Below are 13,791 nucleotides of genomic sequence, written 5' to 3'. Positions count from 1 at the left end.
GAGCCGGGAGGGGGCAAGAGAGCCGGGGGCGGCAAGAGAGCCGGGGCGGGCAAGAGAGCCGGGGGTGGCAGAGAGAGCGGGGGATTTGACCTTAAATTTAATTTAAATAGTACAACATAGAACATTGATGTGTGGCGGCCGGTTTTAATTTTGTGGCGCCCCGCCACAGATTACTCAACATACTGTATGGGAAGCACTGGGTATGTAATGGTAAATGTGTGTGTGTGTGTGTAGTATAGTGACTGTGTGTGTGTCTGTGTGTGTGTGTGTGTTGTGTGTGTGTAGTATAGTGACTGTGTGTGTGTCTGTGTGTGTGTGTGTGTTGTGTGTGTAGTATAGTGACTGTGTTTGTGTGCTGTATCAGTGTGTGTTGTGTGTGTAGTATAGTGACTGTGTTGTGTGTGTGTGTGTGTGTAGTATAGTGACTGTGTGTGGTATGTAGGGCTGTAATGATACACCAAACTCACAATTCCGTTTGAATCGTTTTTTGACACACAGTTCGATAAACCTCAATTTATTTATTTATTTATTTATTTTGGAAGGTATATTATTATTATTATTATTATTATTATTACTATACTGTATATCTGTATTATACTGTATCCTGATATAAAAAGAGAATATGGTAAATATGTGTGTGTGTGTGCTAGTAACATGCGTGTGCGCACGGCTTCTAGTGCCTCCTTCCTGGCCTGTGGCTGTGCATCTTTTCTCACACACACATGCAGCTGTTGTGACATAAACAGCGAGACATGGCTGCTAGTTTAAGTGATGCTATGGTAACACATACTAATAGGCTAATATCAAGATGATTTGCTCACTTGCATCTCTCAAGTTTGTGTTGCTAACCTACCTAGGCTGTGGGATTCAGGTAATTTAGGCCTACTATTGGGTTTAACATCATTTAGAGATAGGCTACGCAACCATGGCAACCTTTTACATCTGGAGAGAGCTCCTTACTAACTATCCCACTAGCTCACGTCATGTCTGTCATTGGAGTAATGCTCACTAAAATCATTAATGAACATTGCAAGACACTTAGCTCTTCTATGATCCCAGAAATATTTTCTTCGACTTGTTAGTTTTTTGAACATTTATTTTATTTAATGACATAGAAAACATAATGAATTGCATCCACATATAGTTATGCACTATGCACAACTATTTTTCACTAGCCTAAAACCGAGACTGAAGGCTAATTACTCTCACGTAATTCTTAAAGTGACAGGGACTCAATTACACACCAACAATGTGCACTCATTTAGCACGCCAAATATTTTTAGCTAGTAATTATGCAGATTATAAAATACTATACATTATTAACAAAATATATACACTTACATATACATTATTAACAAAATATATACACTTTATATGATTATTAACACAATATATATGCTTACATATACATTATTAACAAACTAGAAAATGTAATTTCGAGGAAATTACCAGTGCATGAAAATATAAACATACTGCATATTAACATAAAATGCAAAACAAACTTTTATTTGATAACAGTTGGCAGAAGTCATAGTTGATAACAACTGACAGTTGAAATGGCTGAACAGTTAAATAGTTGAGTAGTTTAAATAATTAAATTATATAATAGTGAATTATTGTAGTGAGGACATTTATTTTGAAACAGTTGTGGGCAGAGGAAATAGTTGAACAGGATCTGTAGAGCCAGATTGTATGCTTAAAGCCTGAGACAGAGTACATAGTTTAAAAGTTGAATTTAGATAGTGTAATGGATGTTGATAGACAGAAAGTTGAATGGATGTTGATAGGCAGATTGTTTAATGGGTGGATGAGTGAATGGTTTGAAGAGGATGAATGGATAGAAAGTTGGATGGAATGTGCCTTATATCCTTGTAGAATGGAGAGACACAGAGAGTTGGCCTAGTTAAGCAGAAAGCAGTTGATACAGGTGCAATCAGTTTAACTGGCCCTTTGATGGGTCCTAATAGTGAGCAGCTGGAAGTTGATACAGGTGCAAATCAAGTTAATTAGCCCATTGTGATGTCATCAGCCCATGTTAAGTCTATGGGGAAAAATAAGCTTGTTTTTTTATTAATATCTCAAAAAGTATAAAGTTTACAAAAGTGAAAAATACATTCCCCATGTGTCCTTTTCAAGACCTATGTTACAAAGTTTGAACGAAGTTTCTAATTAAACGGTTAAAGCTGAATTAGACGAGAAATTTGGTGGGAAGAATAAGAAGAAGAAGAAGAAGAAGAAGACTTCAGATAACAGAACAGGGCATTTTCATGCACTGTAAATATATACACTTATGTACATTATTAGCAAAATCGCAACTACTTTGGGGAGATTTGGACTCTGATGAGGGGCTGAATGACGACACACCTGTAACAAAGCATGATAACTTAAAAAACATAGCTACACAAATGTTATTTTTAATGGCACAAATCAGCACAAACGATTGAGACCATTCTGGGGAGTTTTGGACATTGATGGGGGGCTGGTGACGTCACGGGAGTAATAAATAAAGTGGAATATCTTAAAAAACAAAGTAGCACAAATGTTACTTTTAACGGCACAAATGAGCACAAACGATTGAGACTATTTTGGGGAAATTTGGACAAGTATGTGGGGCTGAGTGACGTCACTGGCCAGAAAATGTAAAGTTTAATTACTTAAAACCCTTAACAGCACAAACAATAATTTTTACGGCACAAAACCGGCACAAACGAATAGCAGTGTTTTTAAAAAAAATTGAATAACATGGGGGGCCAGCTTCACGCAGGTCATGACATCAAATTACCAACATACAAACACACACACACACACACACACACACACACACACACACACACACACACACACACACACACACACACACACACACACACACACACACACACACATTACATACAAACACACACATACAAACACACACACACACACACACACACAAACACACACACACACATAAACACACACACACACATTACATACAAACACACACACACATACAAACACACACACACACACACGCACACTGTAACCGGAGGGTTGCCGGTTCGAACCCCGACCAGTAGGCACGTGAAGTGCCCTTGAGCAAGGCACCTAACCCCTCACTGCTCCCCGAGCGCCGCTGTTGTTGCAGGCAGCTCACTGCGCCGGGATTAGTGTGTCCTTCACCTCACTGTGTGTTTCACTAATTCACGGATTGGGATAAATACAGAGACCAAATTTCCCTCACAGGATCAAAAGAGTATATATACTTATACTATACTCATACTTACTTATATATACTTATACTATATAACCGCTGGACAGGGACTGGTAGAGATGGACACTCCTGTTCTGGTAGAACTTATACTTATGTGTGTGTAGTATAGTAACTGTGTTTGGTATGGAATATGGTACATTTTTGTGTGTGTGTGTTTTTAGAGGAGAGGTGTGAAATTTGATGAGCTGAAAGAAAACATTACCCTGCCATCACAGAAGACAACACACAACAAAGGTAGGTATGGTGTGTGTGTATGTTCTGTGTGTGTGTGTGTTTATATGTTCTCTTTCTCTCTCCCTCTGTATGTGTGTGTGTTTATATTCTGTGTGTGTGTATGTGTGTGTTTATATGCTGTGTCTGTGTGTGTGTGTGTGTGTGTGTGTGTGTGTGTGTGTGTTTGTTATTATGCTCTGTGTGTGTTTATATGCTGTGTGTGTGTGTACTGGCTCGGAGTATGTACATTCAGGGGGAGACCAACGCAGTGTTGAAATAATAATAAATTAATTTATTAAAGAAAGTTAAACATAACTAATATTTCGGAATAACGATAAGAGGGGTGCAAGTCAGTGTAGTGTTAGTACAGAGAAGAAGGTAACGAACAAAATGAAGGCCAAGCCGGGAGGAGGAGAACCGCCTGGAGTGCAGACTGAGCCGATCTTAAACAGCACACCTGGGCACACCTGGGCACACCTGGGCACACAGGGGAAACGAGCACCCAGGCACGTCAGTGCCAATGGGCGGAGTTAGGACACAGCGGCCTGGGCCGTAACAGTGTGTGTGTGTGTTTATATGCTGTGTGTCTGTGTGTTTATATGCTGTGTGTGTATGTGTGTGTTTATATGCTGTGTGTGTGTGTGTGTTTATATGCTGTGTGTGTGTGTGTGTGTGTGTGTGTGTGTGTGTGTTTATATGCTGTGTGTGTGTGTGTGTTTATATGCTGTGTGTGTGTGTTTATATGCTGTGTGTGTGTGTGTGTGTGTGTTTATATGCTGTGTGTGTGTGTGTGTGTGTGTGTGTGTGTGTGTTTATATGCTGTGTGTGTGTGTGTGTTTATATGCTGTGTGTGTGTGTAGAGGAGTGTGTACGCTTGAGTTTACCTCTAGGAGAGGAGTATGAAAGAAAAAAACAGCAACTCCAACAGGAGCTGAGGCAGGACTACAGGAAGTACATGGTACAGGTAACACACACACACACACCATTACACTCACTCACAAACCATTACTCACACACAAACACGCCATTACACACACACACACACACACACACTCACACTCACTCACTCACACACCATTACACACACACACACTCACACACAAACACGCCATTACACACACACACACACACACACACACACACACACACACACACACCAGCGTTTCCGCTTGGAAAAAAATGTGACTGGCAGAGGTTTGGTTTTCCGGATATTTTGCTGATATGCGGGTAAAGTATCCTATTATGGCTTCTTAATTAGATCAGATCACATGTTGGTTTGAGAACTGTGAGAAGGTGTGAAACCCGCACCAAACTCCTCTCAAACAGAAATCACCGATTTAGAATCCCCCGCCCCCTCACAATGGTTTCACCCATCACCATCAGCGCAGCGACCCCCCGCGAAATTTCACCATTGGCAGCAGGTTGCACAGTGCCAACTGTCTGTACAACGAAGTGGTAAGTTTGACCTCCAAGTCAAAAAAGTCCATAATCAGACCCATAGTCAGTCCATAATCAGTTAACCCGGATAATATTCAAACAAAGGTTAATCGGAACGATAAATACCGTTTTCACTCCGGAACAAGTGGAATTGGTTTTGTTCCCGTTTTCGGTTTTTATTTTCATTCTTTCCCACCGTTTCTAATCCTAAAGATATTTGGCCTTTAATTGTAGTGGGGGTTGAAGTAAAAACCTTCCAAAGAATTAAATACATTTAATTAGATACCCATACCCAGTACTTAGTTACTGTCCACCACTATGTGTGTGTGTGTGTGTGCGCGTGTGCGCATGTTTATTAGTGGGGTGAATTACATTCTTGTTGTATTGTAATAAATCCAAAAATAATGTTTTTACTAGGTACTTACTTGACTGAGTCTTTATTGAATCAGATGGAAATGTTGTTTTTTTTAAAGTATATGTTTTTGCCTTTTTTTGTCTTTATTTGGACAAGACAGTAGAGAGTGACAGGAAGCAAGTGGGAGAGAGAGATGGGGTGGGATCGGGAAATGACCGCAGGTCGGATTAGAACCTGGGTCCCCGTGGGCACTCAGACCTGTACATGGTACGAGCACTGTAGCCTGCTGCGCCACAGCCCCCCCGGATGGGGGTCATCACAATCATGGTTATCATTGCAACCAGGGTAGGAATTTCACGGCGGCCATGGCCGTTGTTGCCCCTTGCATTGGCCGTGATGCCCCTTTGAAAATCGGAGGTTCACAGGCCTCCTTCAATATTCTGGTTTGCGTCCGACTAATAGCGTATTTTATTAGCCTATTGCCTGTCAAAATAATCTTAGCATTCACAGCGCAAATTAATTAAGTCTTTTACGCAGTGGAGAAAGTGACAGCGCACGGCAAGAAAGAAAGTGCGTCCAAATTCACCCATTCTTCTCAGTTGAACTACTCGCGAAGTAGCCTACTCGTCACACAGACATCAAGTATCATATGAAAGAGCTTTTTTTCAGCTTTTAAACGATGTTAGCCGCTAATTGCTGTGGTGAACGGTTCGCGAGACAAGTAAATAATATGATTAAATTGAATAATAAATTCTAGGTTTTAAATAAACAGCAGACCTTACCGAACACAAAGGTGTTAAGTAGTCCCCTGTACAGTTCCAGAGTAATCCAGTTTTGAATTTGCAGCCAATTTCGACATGCATGTCTCCAAATTTGGGCTTTAAGTTTCACAATGTGTTTACATTTTTCTACATGATTTCATAACAGGCCAAATACAAAATAAATGTTACAAATAATGCCTAGATATCGGTAAATATTAAAATCAGAGGATATACAGCTGACTAAGAGTTTGTGAAAGTAGCCTTAATGATCACAAAATGCTAAGCATGCATCTAGGCTATTTGAGTTTCTTAAAGCTGAGCTATGCTTAAATTGTTCAATACATGATTTCATAAAATAGAAAATAAATATTAAATATAGCCTAGATATCTGTAAATATTAGATGATCAGATGATTTACAGTTCTATGTAATATGTCTCTATGTCATACAGTGATCAGAGCTAGTGAGCGGAGCGGATGGAATTTTGTTGGAGCGCGGAAAGTTTTTTAATTTAGAGACCGGAGCGACCGCTCTGTTCCGCTCCAATTTCGCTCCATATATATATCAAAATATAGAAATATAGAACTATCATTAACTTGTTCAGAAAATTTAAATAGTCCTGCAAGGTGAGGCCACAGGTTGGCACATTCCCGGGATGGACCTGCTGCGTCTTCATCCATTGTTTCGTCCATGGTTTCGTCTCTTATGTAAATCTGACCATGTTGTTGACTTTGGCGGAACGCTGAAGGTGATTGCTGATAGGCTGTCCCAATCAGTGGCGCCTGCACAATCCAATCACGTTTGAGAGGGAAACAACAAATTGAGGGTTTCGGAGATTTTTCTTTTTTCCTTTTTTTTTTAGAAGTAGTAACGGGTACTCACAGTTATGGATAGAAATGTAGTGGAGTAAAGAGTACAATATTTGCCTCTCAAATGTACTTGAGTAAAGTCATGAGTACTCCCAAAAAATGATACTCGTGTAAAGTACAGATCCCTCAAAATTGTACTCAAGTACTGTACTCAAGTACTGTACTCAAGTACTGTAATCAAGTACTGTACTCAAGTACTGTACTCAAGTAAATGTACTCCGTTACTGTCCGGCTCTGGCCTTTGTGCCCCCCAAGAAATATGCCCAACTGAAGGGCAAGTGGCCCCTAAAATGGTGAAATTTTAATCCTGATTGCAACAATCCTGCATTAGAATCTTGTTTCAATCCAGATAACCTAAATCTACTGATGGCTTATTTTATATGACTGAATTTGTCCATATTCCCTCAAAACTCACTAGAAAACTAGCCTGACGAGCCAGACCCACATTAAAATGTAGGGTCTGGGCACTCACCGTTCGCAGTGCTCAATCCAAGCGGCGGGATAATCGGTTGTCTTTCAAATTCCCTCTGCACGCAATAGGACAGCGCTGAGTCCCATGCGTTTTCCCACCAGCGGAGCTAGTTGGCTAGTTCAAACTTTTGCCATCTTAAAACAAGCTTAACCCATGTACTCCTAATGTGCCTGCTAAAAACGCCTATAGAATCCTATGGCATTCTAGACTAAACAACCTTATTTCTTGAGGGTTTTCTGAAAAAATACTAAGAGTTGTCAACGTCTACCAAAACCTTAATATCTAAGCCTCTGTACACCTAGAAACATGAAATAAAAAGCATGCTGCGCTACGCAGCAACCAGCAGGAGATTCAATGTTGCGCTATGCAGCAACAGGCGGGAGATAGAATGTTGCGTTGTGCAGCATCCAGCACGAATGAGTTAACTCGTGTCACACTGTTGGCAAACAGCAACATCCATCTTCTTTGTTTTCAAGTAGCAGGGAATTCAAGCCAAACCGTTGCAACTCTGCCATCAATCATTATGTTAACCCTCTAGGCGCCACGGTCGAGTTTACTCGACAAGATGCGGTACTGAATAAAATGGCCGATTTAGTCAAATAGGGAGTCATATTTCGTTCGACCTCCACTCCACTAGATGGCAGACATGTCATACGTCATCCCGAGTCGAAAAAACGGCATGCTTTAAACAAAACTTTCTAGCTACAGCGCATTGAATCAGTGCGTGAAATACCGGAGCTAGTGTGCGTGTGAGCCACTTTGTTAGAGCCGATATTGTCAACGCCAGCGTAGTATTTGCATTAGATTATCGCCTAATGGCATCAAAAAGTTTACCTGAAATGAAGTGTTGGGTCTTCTATCCAGCGGACCCTGATTCTGAAGGAGAATATCTGCCTTCAGAAAATGACGGTGATTCGTTTAGTGAGGCTTCAGATGCGTCCCTGCCTTGCAATGATGCAGCTGGACAAAGTGAGAGTTTACTCCATAGTTTAGCTTTCACCAAGCACAAACGTTGAATCGTTTGCCCAATGTCACTGGTGGGAATAATGTTTCACGGGTTCGAGTGTTCATCGGGAAGTTAGCAGGGGTGTTAGTGGTGTGGCTTAACGAGGCTGGAGGTAGCCTAATGTCCAAAGCGCTTAGCTTCTGTCTTCTGAACATGTGCCTCTCCGCAATCGCGGGCGACAGTAACGCAGTGGAGCCTTTGTCTAATGCCACTGGGTATGTTAGACGAGGTCGAAGTGCTCATAGGACAGTTAGGGGGGAACGAGAGGCAGTGTGGGGAGTCGAATGAGAATGACAGTAGGCCTAGTCCGAGCTGGCGCCAAATTCTCTCCCACTCGACGCTGAAGCCGAGGCAGATCTGGCCATGCTGCTCGCAACAGGAGCAGAGGTGGTGACATCGGGCAGGAGAGCCATTAGGCCACGCATAGTCTATCACAAGATGATGGGAATGCCGGCCCTGTATGGATAGGATATGGATATGGATAGTCATCATCTCTACAGCAAAAGGCCTGCTACAAAAAAAAAAAAAAATTGTCAGCCATTTATTAGTAATGATTTACACTGTTGATTATCTATTTCCCTGACCATTTAGGACATGTGTTCTTTTTTTGTGTGTTCATGTCCTTGTGATGTGTGTGTCTTTGTCACCTAAGAAAAAACAACAAAAAAACATCAACAAAAACAACAAAAAAGAAAACAAATACTAACATTGTCTCTTGTCTTGTCTCTCATCATCTCACTCCTGATCTGTGCCTTGCCGTGGCAAGTGAGCTTTGAACTAAACAGGTCTTGTCTACTTGTGTTTGTGTGTCATCTGAATAATATATATGTGCCCCATACATGGAATCAGAGTGCCTACTGTATGTAGTAAATGGAAAATCTCTACAGCAAAAGGCGCCTACCGCTACATGCATTTGGTTTGTTTCTGCCATTTATTAGTAATGATTTATACAGTTTGTTTACTACTTAGTATTTACCTGAGCATTCAGTATTGTGCAATATAGCAAACAGAAGGTGAGGGACATTTTGGGGGAAAAGAAGTGGTGCATTTTATCATTCAAACATGCGACTTTTCATGAAAATTCTATAATCCAAGATGGCCGCCACCATATGACGTCATAATATGCAACTTAGATATAACATTTAATCTCTACATAAACTTTGGGTCATCCTTAATATTTCTCTAATTTACAGAAAGTCTCTATCTCTTATCACTTTTAAGATATAGCCTTTTGAAATGAAGATGTCAAAATCGAACGTTTCGAAAAAAAAACTCTATACAGAAGTTTAATTTTTCGAGCTCACAAGCCAAAAAAAAATTTCTCTGGGGAACATACCCCCTATAATTGCTTTTTGACACTGTATAATTTAAGTACAGACTACACAGACTGTATATTGGTTACACAGAGAAAGAAATTCACATATTAAGACCCACATCATCCAAAACGCCAGCTACATCTCCGATTTGCCTCCCACCTCGTGTAATGTAGTGTAGAGAACAAAACCCTACTCATACACACACTCATAACACTACACACTCATAACACTACAAACTCACACTTACAACTAGTCTTGCTGATCCTAGCACTTACCAACCTTAGAACTGACACTCAACTGTTTAAAATTGGCACTCATTGATGCACTTATATTATTCTTACTGATTATCTCATTTGATGAGCCTTACAGGTTATGTGGCAATCTCATTTGATGAGCCTTACAGGTTATGTGGAAATCTCATTTGATGAGCCTTACAGGTTATATCTCATTTGATGAGCCTTACAGGTTATATCACATCTGATGAGCCTTATGTGGCAATCTCCTCTAATTGGCATAATTCAGAAGAGCAACTGACAGTCAGCTGTGCACATCCTTTATCAAAGCCTACTGTCTAGAGTGAGTTAATTTGCCAGCAATATGTTAGCCTACGTAGTTTCCTCAACTTTCAAAAGGCGAGTGCTAAATTCAGAGCCCCACTCTGACTTGGCAAGAAGAGACTTCTGAGTTCTACAGCAGGGAACCATGGGTAGAGGCAGCAAGCCCACAAGAAGCTACCGCACACACCCCGCACAAGCCCACAAGAAGCTACCGCACACACCCCGCACAAGCCCAAAAGAAGCTACCGCACACACCCCGCACAAGCCCAAAAGAAGCTACCGCACACACCCCGCACAAGCCCACAAGAAGCTACCGCACACACCCCGCACAAGCCCACAAGAAGCTACCGCACAAAAAACAACACCCCAAAAACCTGCAACTTTGAATATTTTAAAGCGACTTCGCAAAAAATAAGCCTAAAGTCGCTTCAAATTTGCGGACTTGGCAGACTGCTTGGAATGACAGACACATAGAGTGAATTGAATTTCCCCTTCGGGATCAATAAAGTATCTATCTATCTATCTAGAGACACGTTGTACTCATTGAGAGCCAAAATAAACGTTTCCCACATATCTGAAATATTTCCCACATATCTGATACATTTCCCACATATCTGACACGTTTCCCACATATCTGAAATATTTCCCACATATCTCCCACATATCTGACACATTTACCACATATCTGACACATTTTCCACATATTTCCCACATATCTCCCACATATCTGACACATTTCCCACATATCTGACACGTTTCCCACATATCTGATACATTTCCCACATATCTGATACATTTCCCACATATCTGAAATATTTCCCATATATTTCCCACATATCTGATACATTTTCCACATATCTGATACATTTCCCACATGTTGTCTCCTCTGCAGAAACAGTGTGCTGAGGACTCAGGAGTATCCTCTGGTCGCAAACTACCTCCTAAGGTGTGTGTGTGTGTGTGTGTGTTTAAACTACCTCCTAAGGTGTGTGTGTTTGTAAACTACCTCCTAAGGTGTGTGTGTGTGTGTGTGTGTGTAAACTACCTCCTAAGGTGTGTGTGTTTGTAAACTACCTCCTAAGGTGTGTGTGTGTGTGTTTAAACTACCTCCTAAGGTGTGTGTGTGTGTGTGTGTGTGTGTGTGTGTAAACTACCTCCTAAGGTGTGTGTATGTGTGTGTGTGTGTGTGTGTGTGTGTGTGTGTGTGTGTGTGTGTTTAAACTACCTCCTAAGGTGTGTGTGTGTGTGTGTAAACTACCTCCTAAGGTGTGTGTGTGTGTGTGTGTGTGTGTGTGTTTAAACTACCTCCTAAGGTGTGTGTGTAAACTACCTCCTAAGGTGTGTATGTGTGTGTGTAAACTACCTCCTAAGGCAGGGGTGGGCAAACTTTTTGACCACATTGGGTATTGACCACATTGGGTATTTTTTTTAAAAATATGAATTGGTTAAAAATACTGCTAATTTGATGTTGTTTAACAAATGTATAAATTGTGCACTGTCGCTTTAAGACAGTCGCTTTAATTCACGTTTATTTCTCAATGATCTTCTGCCTGCTCCGCTATGGTTAGTGCTGTACCTACGGCTGGGCCCTCTCACAGTTTATAAATGGTCAGTAGTGGGAACTACTGTTGCCTTCATGATTTCCTTTTAAAAGTTTCTTATAAGGAGATGTCAATTATCAACAATGACAAGCCAGCTGGAACCTGCGGCTCTCTCCCTCTTGTGAGCGCGCAGACGCGTTCCCAATTAAATAGAGTAGCATAACGTTCACGTTAGATCTGCTGCAAAGGACATAACTAAGAGTAGGCCTATCATCTCTATGTAACATGATGTTTTGACATTGACATTGTACACGTTCTCTAAAAAGAGTGAAAAGCAGTTTGCAGTAAAGCTAACCAACGTCGTCTCTATCGCAGGAAAAAAATAGCGAGCAGCCTGATGACCAAATGAAATGCTCGGCCGGACCCGGCCCGCGGGCCGCAGTTTGCCCACCCCTGTCCTAAGGTGTGTGTGTGTGTGTGTGTGTGTGTGTGTGTGTGTGTGTGTGTGTGTAAACTACCTCCTAAGGTGTGTGTGTGTGTGTGTGTGTGAACTACCTCCTAAGGTGTGTGTGTGTGTGAGAACTACCTCCTAAGGGGTGTGTGTTTAAACTACCTCCTAAGGGGTGTGTGTTTAAACTACCTCCTAAGGTGTGTGTGTGTGTAAACTACCTCCTAAGGTGTGTGTGTGTGTGTGTGTAAACTACCTCCTATGATGTGTGTGTGTGTGTGTGTAAACTACCTCTTAAGGTGGGCGTGTGTGTGTGTGTAAACTACCTCTTAAGGTGGGCGTGTGTGGATGTGAACTACCTCCTAGAATGTGTGTGTGTGTGTGTGTGTGTGTGTGTGTGTGTGTGTGTGTGTGTAAACTACCTCCTAAGGTGTGTGTGTGTGTGTGTGTGTGTGTGTAAACTTCCTATTAGGATGTGTGTGTGTGTGTGTGTGTGTGTGTGTGTGTGTGTGTGAGCTTTGTGTATGTGTGTGTGGATGTGTGTATATATTTCTATTTCTCCTCTAGATGAAGGATGCTGCCACTTTGACTACTACACCCCACACAGAGCTGGGCCCAGAAGGCTGTGTGTGTGTGTGTGAGGGTGTGTGTGTGCGTGCCCCTCAGTCCCATACACACAACACAGGAGTGAGGTCAGGGGGACTCAGTAGTGAGGCGGAGCTTCAGATCAAACCCAGCAGACGCCACCTGCAGAGGTGTGTGTGTGTGTGTGTGTCTTTCTGTGTGTGTGTGTGTGTCTTTCTGTGTGTGTGTGTGTGTGTTTTTGTGTTTGTGTGTGTGTGTTTCTATGTATGTTTGTGTGTGTGTGTGTGTTTTTTATATGTGTGTGTGTGAATACGTGTTATGCCCTGGTGGAATGTGTCTGATACAGTATGTTCTGAATGACTGGAAAAGGCACTTTCAATACTTAGAACATTAGAACGAAAACACACTTTCAATATATAGAACATTAGAACAAAACACACTTTCAATATATAGAACATTAGAACAAAAACACACTTTCAATATATAGAACATTAGAACAAAAACACACTTTGAACATTTGGAACATTAGAACAAAAAACACTTGGAATGTTTAGAACAGTCATTACAGTATTATATGTCATATGTTACATTTTACATGCATTTATTTAGCAGACATACTACATCTGGTGTGTGTGTGTGTGTGTGTGTGTGTGTGTGTGTGTGTGTGTGTGTGTGTGTGTTGTATATATGCATGTATGTGTGTGTGTGTATGTGTTGTGTATATATGCATGTGTGTGTGTGTTTTCTGCAGGGAGAGAGCACTGGATGTCAGAGCGTCAGGCGAACACACTTGTTCTACCTGCAAACAGGTACATCACACACTTGTTCCACTCATGACAGCACCTCTGAGGAGCACTTCCTGGAGGAGAGCTAATGCTAGCACAGGAAGGGCAGCTAATGCTAGCACAGGAAGGGCAGCTAATGCTAGCACAAGGAAGCACTGCAAAAACTGCTATTGATCTAGGGCTGGGCGATAAAA

The 13,791-nt window shown here is 41.5% G+C and overlaps 1 protein-coding gene across 6 annotated transcripts in view; it reads left to right on the top strand.

The window, feature by feature from the left end:
• The window catches only part of cspp1b (centrosome and spindle pole associated protein 1b), a 75,299-nt gene that overhangs the window by 4,194 nt on the left and 57,314 nt on the right, over window positions 1–13,791 (top strand). For 4 of the 6 annotated variants that reach the window (XM_048227414.1, XM_048227413.1, XM_048227417.1 and 1 more), the window contains exons 3-7: window positions 3,415–3,487; window positions 4,327–4,430; window positions 11,131–11,184; window positions 12,795–12,982; window positions 13,564–13,621. In XM_048227414.1, coding sequence (XP_048083371.1) covers window positions 3,415–3,487; window positions 4,327–4,430; window positions 11,131–11,184; window positions 12,795–12,982; window positions 13,564–13,621 — 477 coding nt within the window. Of the gene's footprint in view, window positions 1–3,414; window positions 3,488–4,326; window positions 4,431–11,130; window positions 11,185–12,699; window positions 12,983–13,563; window positions 13,622–13,791 lie in introns of those variants that run through there. The other 2 variants (XM_048227415.1, XM_048227419.1) reach the window with 2 other exon arrangements.

This window comes from Alosa alosa, chromosome 19 (genome assembly GCF_017589495.1).
Source record: "Alosa alosa isolate M-15738 ecotype Scorff River chromosome 19, AALO_Geno_1.1, whole genome shotgun sequence".
NCBI classification, from domain to species: Eukaryota; Metazoa; Chordata; class Actinopteri; order Clupeiformes; family Clupeidae; genus Alosa; species Alosa alosa.
Note: the sequence above shows the minus strand (reverse complement) of the source record. Positions and strands in the feature narration are given on the sequence as shown.